Source organism: Apodemus sylvaticus, chromosome 2 (assembly GCF_947179515.1).
Source record: "Apodemus sylvaticus chromosome 2, mApoSyl1.1, whole genome shotgun sequence".
NCBI lineage: Eukaryota > Metazoa > Chordata > Mammalia > Rodentia > Muridae > Apodemus > Apodemus sylvaticus.
In genome coordinates, this window is record NC_067473.1 from 100,875,248 (window position 1) to 100,888,309 (window position 13,062).

Consider the following 13,062-nt stretch of genomic DNA (forward strand, 5'->3'; position numbering starts at 1 on the left):
AGTGAACCCCGGCTGAGCTCCCAGCACTGAAGTCAGGGAAGCGGAGAGAATGAATGTGTATAAAGCCAACTGAAGGATGCCTTGGAAAGCCTGTCTGCTGCCCTCCTCTCGGTCCTTTGTTCCTCTTGAAAGGGGCAGGAGGAAGAACCGGGGCACTTTTCTTATTCTGTCTTATAAGGTACAATTAAACTCCATATTGTAGAAAGGAATCTGCATGCACATGTTACTGGCAACTCAACAGTGGGTGTTCTGAGGTAACTATTACCAATGTGCACGCGTGAACACACACACACATACACACACACAGATGCATGAATGCACGCACATACAGATGCATGCACGCATGGACACAAGCACACATGCGCACAAACATACAAAGCCCAGATGCCCACTGAGCAGCACGAGGTCGATAACCCTGGCACACTAACTAGACCCAGTATTTTATGAAGTGTCTTTGCCCAAACGTCCACAAAGTGAGGTAAGAGTGCTAGGAATTATAGCACAGACACTGTGAGTCTCGGAGGCATGGCTGACTGAGCTCTAGGATGACTGACCTGTGTCCCTCACTCCCACATTCTAATCTGCTGGTAGAGGTGACACGGAAGGCAGCTGTTTCTGAAGATGTAGACCATTGGTTCTCTGGATAGAGCACAGTTTAAAACACTGATCCCTGGTGGTGCCAGGCAGCTGGAGCTCTGGCATTCCAGGGATGCTTTCCAGTTTTCTCTAAAGGGTGTAGCTGAAGTGACAAAGACAAATGGGGGAGGGGCATGTGATCCTGCTCACTGCCCTCTGAGAAGCCTTTCCAGCCTGTAGAGGACCCCATCTCACGGAGAAGGCTGCCTACCTGAGAGAAATAAGTCATTTCCCTCAAAAGGGAAGATTAGAGCTAAGATTAGAATTTAGGTATCCTTTGTACCCTGCAGCCCCTGGTTTTCAACTGCCTCCCAGGTCTGTGATAGATACACAGGGAAGGGCCTTATTTATACGGTTCCACTAATGTTCTAAAATGTCCTATGTGAGCCACTCCCGGGCCGGTGAGGACAGTGGATGGCTAGTGCCCTGGTGGAACAGGAAGGCAGATTGGAAACATTCCTCTTCTGAGCTACATCTCCAGCCCCCATATTCTATGTTTTGGGCATATTTGGGGACTATACATTCCCCTGAAGACAGAGCTGGCCATCATAGTGACATCATGATGCAGTGTGCTTCAATGGCAGATTGGTTGGTATTTTCAGAAACTCTCCTTCCCACGCAAGTCCTCGGGTGTATTGGATTGTTTAAATAGTGGGGGAAAGATCAAAACCAAAGTGAGTGTGATGGTGCATGTTGTAACACTCTTGAGGATTATGAGTTTGAGGTCAGCCTGGGCTACATAGGAAGTCCAGGGCTAGCCTGGGCTATTCAGTCAGTCCCTAAATTGAGAGAAGAGAGAGAGAGAGAGAGAGAGAGAGAGAGAGAGAGAGAGAGAGAGAGAGAGAGAGAGAGAGATAGGAGAGTTGGTGGCAGAGAAGAAGAGGAGGAGGAGAAAAATGAAGGAAGATAAAGAGAAGAGGGGAGAAAAGGTAGAAGGATAGATGACAGGAAGGAAGGAAAAGGAAAGATTGCAAAAATGAATTAACTTTATGTCACTTGAATATAAAAATATGCCTATAATGTCAGCTAAAGCAGTAAGTTCAAGGCCTACCTGGACAACAGAGCTCAAGGCAGGCCTAAACAAGTTAGTGATCGTCTCAAAATAAAAAATAGAAAGGGGCTGGGGTAAGGCTCAGGGGTAACCTGCTTGTCTGACAACTCGGGCCTTAGGTTCAATCCCTAGGATTGGAAAGAAGAAAGAGGAGTAGAGGTGTGTGTGTATGTGTGTGTGTGTGTGTGTGTGTGTGTGTGTGTGTGTGTGTGTGAGAGAGAGAGAGAGAGAGAGAGAGAGACAGAGAGACAGAGAGACAGAGAGACAGAGAGAGAGACAGAGAGAGAGAGAGAGAGAGAGAGAGAGACATAGCAGACTATGTCCCAATAAATTAATGATATGTTGAAACACTATAAGCATCTAATGTGCTGAGCATCATGGTTTAGCTTTGCCTGCCTTAAATGTGCTCAGAACACTTTCAATAGACCTCAGTTAGGCAAATGAACCAGCATGAAGTCTGTTTTATAGTGAAGGGACAAATGTCTCCCACAGTTGGTTTATCACTGTCCTAAAGGTGAGAAAAGTCATGTTATATCCTTACATATTTGTTATTACCATAAAACATAAACACTATTAAGTCAAACCACCATAAGTTAGGAACTGTCTATGCTCAGAATCGGGGATTAAGGGATGAGTTGCAGAGCCAAGAATTGGGGGCTTAGTTCTGCCGCTTCCTTGGTCAAATCTGATTCACTCCGAGACCCAGAGCCCTTTCATCCAGTACTCTACAGCTCTGCAGTGGAGCTAACCAAAGCAAGAAAGCAACTCATCCAAGTGTTTCTTGGAGGCTTGAGGAACAAAGCCAGACCCACAGAGACTTAGAACTAGGGAGGTCCGACAGTTGCTTTTTTTCAGTGTTGTTTATTTTGTTATTTTTGTTTTGTTTGATTTGAAACAGGTCTTATGTAGCCCAGGCTGTCCCAAACTCATGTGTACCCAAGGATGATTGGAAATCCTGATTCTCCTGCCCTACAGCCCTACTGCCCAAGTTATGTGTGTTTGACCTTCACACTACAGGTTTGGAACCCCAGCCCAGGACATGGGGAGAGTGATCCAGTCACACTGACACAGATATACAACCATTCCTGCCCTCACTGCAAAGCTCAGATTTTTGGAATACATTTTGCTTTAAATCCACTTGAAGCCCAGTTTTTAAGCCCAGACCAAGCAAAAGATCCATGTGGTCATCATTAAGAAAAGCCCAGGGGATGTGGAATTTTGGATGACCTAAATTTGTGTTTCCTGGCCATGGTCTTATCCCCTTTAAAAGGAGAGCTGTGGTTTTCAAACTGACAATTACTGTGCCACAACATGAAGACAATCCACTTTCCACCAGAGGAATCCCCTGTACCATGTTATAGGCATGGCCCTGTTGATTCCAGACCATCTGGTGTTACTGCTGATGGGCTAGCCTGCCTCCATCTCATGCTTAAAAGTTATCTCATGGGCTGGAGAGATGGCTCAGAGGTTAAGAGCACTGACTGCTCTTCCAAAGGTCCTGAGTTCAAATCCCAGCAACCACATGGTGGCTCACAACCATCCATAACAAGATCTGACTCCCTCTTCTGGAGTGTATGAAGACAGTTACAGCATACTTACATATAATAAATAAATAAATCTTTTTTAAAAAAAGTTATCTCATAGTAAAGTCAAACTAAGTTCATTGCTTTTTATGACTACACCTCTGTTTCTCAAGGACTAGGCTATGCCCCTCCTGACACCTTAACTACAAATAGTTCTGTACTGCCTGTTCCAGAAATGGCAACCATGCCTTTGTTTCTAAAAGTTATTTATAACCATTTTGCAACCTTACTTTTGTTTCAAAAGGTTACATGACTATCTATGACCACCTTGATTATGACCGCCTGTTGTTATAACTACCTTGTTATGCCCACCTTGCAACCATGTCTTTGCTTTGGGAGGGACCAACTTGTTATGTTTATGTCCTGCTCCTGTAACCCTGCCTGGTTTGCCTGCCAAATCCCCTCATTGGTAAGTCCCTACCCCTCCCCCACATCCAGTGCTGACCTCCCAAGCCCTACCTTAGCAGGAGGCTGCTAAGGTACACAGATTTTTTTAAAAGCTTGCTTTAATTACTTGCTTGCTTTAATTAATTTGGCCACAATGATTTGGGTCAGTGTCTTTCTCCTCCCATTAATAGTTTGAGTGCTACTAATATTAAAGATAGATAATTCCTAAACCCATTCATAGTCTGCCCCTGGGTCATATGTAGTAATATGTAGTCATATGTAGTAATACTGAGGAATATCTTCATAAAACCTGATTCCCCCTTGTAACAGGGCTGGCAGATATAAGATATTCTAGATACAATGATATATCTCAATCTAACTATCAGACTCTTAGAAAAATGGACTCTAAGGATATGGAAGTTTCTCTGTGGGGGGCAGGGGGTGAGAGGAGCAGAGAGGAAACTTGTCTCCTGAAAAGAGATTTCATAGTTCTACAACTCATCCTGTAAGTTCTACAACAACTTACAGGATGAGACTGAAACCCAGATAATGCTCCACCCAGATGATGCCTTGCTTGAGAGCAAAACTGTGCCTTGACCATGGCTGTTATGATGTGCATATACCATGACTGCTGTGACGTGCATATACCATGACTGCTGTGATGTGCATATACCATGACTGTTGTGATGTGCATATACCATGACTGTTGTGATGTGCATATACCATGACTTCTGTGAAGTGCATATACCATAACTTCTGTGATGTGCATATACCATGACTGCTGTGATGTGCATATATCATGACTGTTGTGATGTGCATATATCATGACTGTTGTGATGTGCATATACTATGACTGCTGTGATGTGCATATATCATGACTGCTGTGATGTGTATATATCCCAGCCCCTCTATTTAAACTTTGACCTTCGGGACCTTAAAGATGGACATGAGGGATTTGCTCATCCATTTTTTCTCTCTCCAGCTTCCCAATGTGACCTGAATTGATAAATCTTTTTCTATTTTCCACTTTTAATCTGTCTCTTTTAATTGACTTCTTGTGGAAGGGTGGCAAACCTGACTTGGCACAAGCTGTGACCTCCTAGTTACCTGCTAGAAAACAGCCTGGGACACAATAAAGACAAACAACACAGACATACACACACACACACACACACACACACTATCCCCTCAGTTATTTAAAGAGAGAGAGAGAGAGACCTTGAGTGTACATGACTCCATCTTTTGTGTTACTGTCTTCCACACAGCTTAAGGAAATGGAGAGACTTTTTTTTCCTAAACTGGGGCACCTACTTTCTATGATAACTGGTTTTGTATATTTTGTTGCTGTGTCAAAAACAGATTTGTAACAAATTGTGTATATTTTACTTCTTTTTTAAAATTTGCTTTTGTTATGTGCTGCTAAAATTATTTTTTGGCATAACCAACTAAAGTGCATGTGCAGATTAAATTGAAATGTGATTGTACACTAAGGCCTGATAACTATTTTATAAATGTAAGTATTCTAAACATCTTACATCCTTTTAAAATGCCATCTGTGGGAATGTTGACTGTTCCATAAACCATTAGATAGATAGATAGATAGATAGATAGATAGATAGATAGATAGATAGATAGATAGATTTCCTTCCAAAACAAATTCTAAATATATAATTTTATCCCATTCATATGACTAACATAAAATTCATATGATTTCTTCAAAATATTTTCAAAGAACTGGTTTTTTTTCTAAGATTTATTTATTTATTATATGTAAGTATACTGTAGCCATTTTCAGGCACCAGAAGAGGCTGTCAGATTTCTTTTCTGATGGTTGTGAGCCACCATGTGGGTACTAGGATTTGAACTCATGACCTTCAGAAGAGCAGTCAGTGCTCTTACCCCCTGAGCCATCTCTCTAGTCTCAAAGACTGTTAAATGTAAGTTTTTTTTATTACAGTTGGACTATATACAAACTAATAAATACATCTCTTCATAAATACATGTCTTCTAAAGATCTCTATGCTGTTTCCTTTTTGTAATAAGGGTTATAGAAAATATAATTCCAACAAACAGTAAGGCTTAAAATCTTGGTTTATTAAAATACATCTTATGTATGATTACTTATGTAGACCATCTGTCTATTCATGGTTATGGTTTCTTTTTATATAATATGCTTAATGCCAAACTGTCTAATAAGTAAATGCTCACATCAACTAGAGTTGTTAACTTGGTCGAGCCTCATTTTGGCTCATAGTCAAACTAAAATTTTTTAAGAAACAGAATAATGATGAAAGGCAAAAAGTATACATGGATAAAATAGAGAAGGCAAATTGCCCTAAATCTTTCTTTAGGACAACTAACATACGTTTTTAAATTTGTGAAATTTAAATCTGGCTGGAGAGATGCCCCAGCAGTTAAGAGCATTGGCTGCTTTACCATGGGACCTGGGTTCATTTCTCAGTACCCACAACTTGTTCACAACACGTGTTACAATTGTTTCCAATCCCAGGAGATCTGGTGTCCTCTTCTGGCCGCTGTGGGTACTGCATGCACATGGCGCATTGACATACATGCATGCGAAGCATCCAGACAAATATTATTTATATAAAAAAAATAAATAAATTTTCAAAATCCGCTTTTGAAGGACAAGACTACATAAACAATTCTTGTCAAGATGTTCTCTCCTTGATCCTTATCCCAATTCTGGTTCTACTACATGGTCCATGTCACTAGAAAACGCAAATTAACTTAGATGATTACCTTCTGCAGGGTACAATTCTTCTAGGGGACAGTTGCCTTCCCTGGAGATACTAAACTCTATTTATTCCCAAGATTAAGAAAATACTTATGTCTATGTTTTTAGATATGTTTTGTTTCTACATGAATATATGTTGTACACTCTCACACACAAACATTTTAAGGATTTTAAGGATACTTTTTACCATACTGTCTCTTTAAAAACAAATGCATAAACAAACAAGCTTTCAAGATCCTTACTGTAACCAAACCTACATAAAAAAATCTAAAAAAAAAAATTGTCATTTTTAAAACCGACTTTAAGGGTTCCACAGACATCCTAGAGTTTACAGATCACCTTGGCATATTACATCATAGTGATAGACTTGAAAATTATACTTCGAGGCTTGAGAGATAGCTCAGCGGTTAAGAGCACCGACTATTCTTCCAGAAGGTCCCAAGTTCAAATCCCAGCAACCACATGGTGGCTCACAACCATCCGTAATGGGATCTGACGCCCTTCTGGTGTGTCTAAAGACAGCTACAGTATACTTACATAAATAAATAAATCTTTTTAAAAATTATGCTTCTACAATTTTTAGTTAAGAAAATAATAATGAAGTTATAAATGCTAAACTTTATCCTGCCCTGAACATCTTATCCTACATTTGATGCCTCATAAACACAAATAAAAAGTAAATGCTTTTTCTTTCTTTTTTTTTTATTTTTTAATTTTTGGTTTTTTTGAGACAGGGTTTCTCTGTATAGCCCTGGCTGTCCTGGAACTTACTCTGTAGACCAGGCTGGCCTTGAACTCAGAAATCCACCTGCCTCTGCCTCCCAAGTGCTGGGATTAAAGCCATGCGCTACCACTGCCCGGTATAAATGCTTTTTCTAACAACAACAAAAACACTATTTCAACCTATGTGTTAAAATAACTTGAATTTTTAACAAGTAATTAAATTTGGTTAAGAAAACAGTGAATGCACTTTACCTATGTTTATAACTGATATACCTAAGATATCATATTTTCTGGTTTTTAGAAATAGCTTCCTGAGCTTTCATTTAAAATACCTCACTAAAATTGTTTTCAAAAATTTGTAGTAGTAATAGTAATAATAATAGTAATAATGTATGCTGTAGAATGTTGTTTTAAAAATTAATATAGTTATAACTGAGTTACAAAAACAATATAAAAGATTATTTAAAAGTTTTAAAAAATCAATACCCTGAGATAAAATTAATGCTTGATTTTCTACAATATTATGTCAAGGTTTGATTTGTTCTTAGTATCCTTTTACTACACAGACATTTAAAACCTGTGATTTAATGTTTCCTCACTGGACAGAGCCTTTGCTTTTGAATCATTGCTCTCTCTCTGTGTGTGTGTGTGTGTGTGTGTGTGTGTGTGTGTGTGTGTGTGTGTGCTGTGTAATCTGTTTAGAGAATTATACCTATTTAGAATAGTCCTAACTTACAGAGTGATTATGAAACCTGTTTTGATGAACAAATATTTAAATTAATTTATAAAATGTTTAAAGTCAGGGGATGCAGAGCTTTCTCAGAGGCCCCGATGACAGGGTAAAGGAACCTAGTTCTGTGTCCTTGTCAAGGGCAGGCCTAGCAAGCTGCGGTCTAGAGTTGGATTACTCTGGATTTACTCCAGAGCCTCAGAGGAGTAAAGGTTTCTGGGACTTGACTTTTCTTCCTGAAGAGACGAGTTATCAGTCTCAGAGCTGCTGTGTGCTGTCTGTGATGCCCTTGAGACACCTGTGTTCCCCTTGTGCAATATTGCCTGATTAGCTTCCCGCTGACTCTGTCCGACTGTATGATGTATTGTACGATTAGCTTCCTGCTGACTCTGTCCTATTTTTCCCCAACAGATTGTATGTAAGATTATGCACTTCTCAACAAACCTTCCTGGCATAAGACATGGCCTATGCCAGACCACCTGACCCCAGGCTTCCTGGCCTCTTTATCTCCTCATCTTCTGCCCCCCCCCCCCCCATTAGGACTCTGTCATTGAGGAATGACAGCATGTCCAGGCCAATAAAACTTGATCTAGCAGATAAACAATGCAAATATTGTAAAGAAGTTAACATTAATAATTAAAAATCAAAATTAGTTACAGAGTCTCAAATTAAACAAAACCCCAAATGATTCTATCAACTGAAAGAAAAGAAGACATCACATCAAAGACTCCATTCTGATTAAAAGATCAGGACAGTATCTAGGAACCTCTAACTCACTCCTAGGAGACGGGCAGGTTCTCACATCATCTTAGAGCGCATTCATGAAAACATCAAGGTGCTGCAGGAGTCCTACTTCCAATGCCACCGACGAGCGAGTATTCCAAGTTACTAAACATTTCTCTCACCTTTTATGTTTCTTATTCATTGTAATGAGATATTAGAGATCACCTATGAAATCCATTATTCTATGTGGTAGATTTTAACTGATAAAATAATACTAATTTTAGCTTCAACGAATTAGTTAGAATATTGTGTTCTTTCAATTGATCATTCTTTTTGTTGTGACTATTTGCTTACCCTAAACTCTACCTTATTCAAAATTAATATCTGAAATGTTCAAGTATTTTCATTGTTTTTATAAATACATATATATTATAAATACATAAATATATTTTCTCATTGATCAGTATAATTTGGACAAAACAAAATATTTAGTTTTTAAATTAAATTTTCAAAGAACCTAGATGTCCTTCAACGGAGGAATGGATACAAAAAATGTGGTATATCTACACAATGGAGTACTATTCCGCCATTAGAAACAATGAATTCATGAAATTCTTAGACAAATGGATGGAGCTGGAGAACATCATACTAAGTGAGGTAACCCAGTCTCAAAAGATCAATCACGGTATGCACTCACTAATAAGTGGATATTAGCCTAGAAACTTTGAATATCCAGGACATAATCCACAAATTAAAGGATGTTCAAAAAGAATGGAGGAGTGGCCCCTGGTTCTGGAAAGAGTATAGGGGTATTCCAGAACAGGGAAGTGGGAAGGGGTGGATGGAAGAACAGGGGTACGGAAGAGGGCTTATGGGACTTGCGGGGAGTGGGGACCCAGAAAAGGGGAAATCATTTGCAATGTAAATTTAAAAAAATCAATAAATAAAAATAAATAAAAAAAAATAAATTAAATTTTCACTCCACTTACTCTATCTAGATATATCCAAAAATTTGGGAAAACTCTTCTTATTTGAGTTATACAAAGAACATCAGTTCCTAATAGCAACAGCATTCATGACAGCTTATACCTTAAGCACTTGCTTATTGATTTAATGAATAGCCAAAATGTCCTTTAGTACAAATATCCAGGATTAAAAATTTTTTAAAGATTTTTTTATTAATAAAAAGGGAACAATACTATAGTGACTCATTTGAAAGTCCCATTTCTAAAAATTTTAATGTAAGTAAGATGATTCCTAGAGTACAAATAACTATAAATACAGGGGGAGCCATATAGCCAGTCTCATTAAAATATGTAAATTTTTAAAAATGTTTTTACATATATTACCTTCACCCCATTAAGCCAAATTGTGCTCTTAATTGCTTAACTTTAGATCATGTCATCCTAGGTCACATGTAAGTGCTATGTCAGACACAGATCCAGATCATGATGGACGATCATAGGCTTGGCCATTAGCAGCTATCCCTCTGTCCTGAAGACTGCTGTCCTGTCCCTACTCAGCCTCACTTATGTCAGAGCCTAGGAATGAGCTTTCCTAGCTATGAGGCACCTGATAATATTTAATACGTGATATGTTGCCTACACATGTGATTCTTGGCCAGAAAGGGGAGCTGTGAACAAAAACTCCTGAAGAGAAGGTGTGCTGCAGAGATTGACTGACTGGCTAGCATTCCAGTCTGTAGGGAGGTTTGAATGTTGCCATTCCGCAGGCCAGTTACCTTCCCACAGGCTAGTTCTAGCCCTCCCAAACAGTCATCCCTTGCCCACTTCTATGTCAGAACTAACTAAAATCAATTAACTTAGCAGACTGTTAATTGTCACCAACCCAAAAAGCTAATGATGTCATCTTGAGCCTATTGAAAAGCTTCCTCCCAATCTTGTTACCTGCCTCTCTGATGTACCTATCAAGGTATTTTAAACTTGCCTTGATTTATGACTTTCTTTGTTCTGTGAAATCATATAAAAATAAAATAAAAACAAAACCTTCATAAAACTGCTGGAACGTGGAATTTAGGGCAACCTAAATCTATGTTCTTGGGCCACAGTCACTCAAAATGGCTCTCTTTTTCCTTTAAAACTAAGAAGTTTAAAGTAAAATGCCACCTAAGCCACATGTTCACAGTTTTAATTGGTAAAAAGTGCACAATGAACACATATTTACCAAACATATCCCCGCTCTGGGTGCTGTTGGGTGAGAAGCTGGGTCTACAGATGCACACGGTTCTTCGGGAGGGGGGGGGGAGGCGGGGGAGTTAGTAATAAGCATTCTAACGCCATGGCAAGCAGAGTTTAAGGAGCCAGGGTACTTTGGGGCTGAAATGACTGGAAGAAGGTTCACAATTTGAGATGAAAGTAGAGAAGTAAGGAGTGAGAGGAAGGGAAGAGAGCAAGCAAAAGAAAACAAAGGCGATTGAGAGGCAGGTGGGCGAGGAGGACGTCGTGGATTCGAAGACAGGAAAAACTGCCATTCGGGAAAGCCAAGACACTGCAGTGCAGGGCAAGACCGCACGACAACAGCCTAGGAGTCAGGAAAGGGTTCCCAGGAAGCCAGGCAAGTGAGGGAGATGGGTCAGACAAACATGGATGTGTGAGAAGACCGACCCACCTCATCTGCGTGTGAAACATGGATTTCACTGCCTCATGACTGAAAGACAAAACAGACACCCACAAGGAAATCAATACCACTGCGGCCAGGAGAGAGCACTGCATTCTGGGCTCGCACAGTCAGAGCATTGACAGTCACCACCAACCTCATCCCGTCTAGCCGGACTCCCCTGCCAGGACGCCGCCCTGAGCAGTGAGAGCACACTGGAACAGGGTTACAAAATGGAGTCAGAGATGTTCACTGCTGAACAACTGACTTCCTTTCCCAGGTCCCCGTGTCCACTTAGCATACAACAATGAGATTGTTATAAGACAACGCGATTGAGAAGAGAGTGCTGAGAAATGTAGGAATGAATTTACTGTCCCAGTGACACGCGTGATGCATAAATAAACATGGCCTTTCCGGATGACTCTCTTGGGAAGAGTTCAGAATTGCATATGTAGAGCACACTAACTGTTGTGGTTAATGGGGCCACCAATACCATGTCCAGGCTTATTTCCAGTGTCATAGCCACATAGGCAGTGACTGTAATGACCTCCCCTCTTGAACAAAAGCCAACAGATCCAGGGAACACATGACCACTCACAAACAGTAGATACAAAAAAGCTACAGCAGCCGGGAGTGGTGGTGCACGCCTGTAATCCCAGCACTTGGGAGGCAGAGGCAGACAGATTTCTGAGTTTGAGGCCAGCCTGGTCTACAGAGTGAGTTCCAGGACAGCCAGGGCTACACAGAGAAACCCTGTCTCAAAAAACCAAAAGAAAAAAAAGAAGAAGAAGCTACAGCAGACACCAGTGATGCCCTGAATCACGGGTCCTACGTTCATTGATTATTACACAGTCACAATAAGGACCTTAGGTCACCAGCACTTACAGAAGGGCCACCTAGAAGTTGTGCATGGCTAAACTCAGTCAACCAGGCTAAACCTGGGTAACACATCCTCTAAAAAGATTCCATGAGGTCTAGGTCAATTGTCCCTAGAGGCCTAGACACAGGGATGCAACGTGCTAGAAAGTATTAATCTAAGAGTTCAGAATAAGCCTTCCCAGTCTGTGTCCTCTTTCTCCACTGCTGTAGATGCTGAGCTGAGAGACATGAAGGAAATAAGAACTCATAGTCTTGGCTATGTTGCCACTTCAACCTGCTTCTCGGCTTGAGACCCAGAAACCACTGTCTCTGGCTTCAAGGAAGTTTTAAGGAGGAAGCTGCTGGTTGATGGCTCAAAGTTGGCTTTTATCTGTCATGAGAGACCATATTTATGAGTAAAGACAATGCACATTGTTCAGACTTCACCCTCCAGATCTCCCCAGCCTGAGGCTCACACCATCAGGCCCCAGGCTGTTTACTGATCCTTGTCCTATTGTGCCCCATTCCCAAGATCCAGGTGTTTGCCCACGTGTCTTTGATCTGTGCCTTTCTGGGGGCAAAGGGCTGAACCCTGAGGACTGTGTCACCTGGGTTCCTCTGCTCTTTGGCCTCTGGGTGAGGTTGAGTGGAAGAGAACAAGGTTGAAGTTGTTAGCCCATAACGCCAGCAGTGGCTAACTTCTGTGCAGCCCAGGGGAAGGAGCCTTACCGTGGCTCAGATGGCCACTGGCTGCAGCAAGAACTTTCTCTGCTTGGCCTTTAAGTCTAGGAAGATTTGTGTGCTCAGCACTGGATACCTCACCAGTCCTTGCCTGATCCTTCCCAAATCCTGCCCACACGCCTGTAAATTGTCCTTTCATTAAATTCTGTTTGCGTAAACTCCTTTGAATGTGCTTTCTATTTTCTTATAGAACCTTAGCTAGCATAGGCTACTGCCAAGCAGTTTTTTGATGCTTTGGCTCTAGGTAAATAATCCCAGA

General features: G+C 40.8%; 1 protein-coding gene across 2 annotated transcripts in view; it reads right to left on the bottom strand.

The window, feature by feature from the left end:
* Positions 1-13,062, bottom strand: part of Smyd1 (SET and MYND domain containing 1) — a 52,706-nt gene that overhangs the window by 11,356 nt on the left and 28,288 nt on the right. Inside the window, exon 5 of one of the 2 annotated variants that reach the window (XM_052172575.1) lies at positions 11,217-11,255. The exons of the other annotated variant lie outside the window; for it this stretch is intronic. Within the exon in view, the coding sequence (XP_052028535.1) occupies positions 11,217-11,255 (39 nt within the window). The remainder of the gene's footprint in view (positions 1-11,216; positions 11,256-13,062) is intronic. 2 annotated transcript variants of the gene reach the window in all.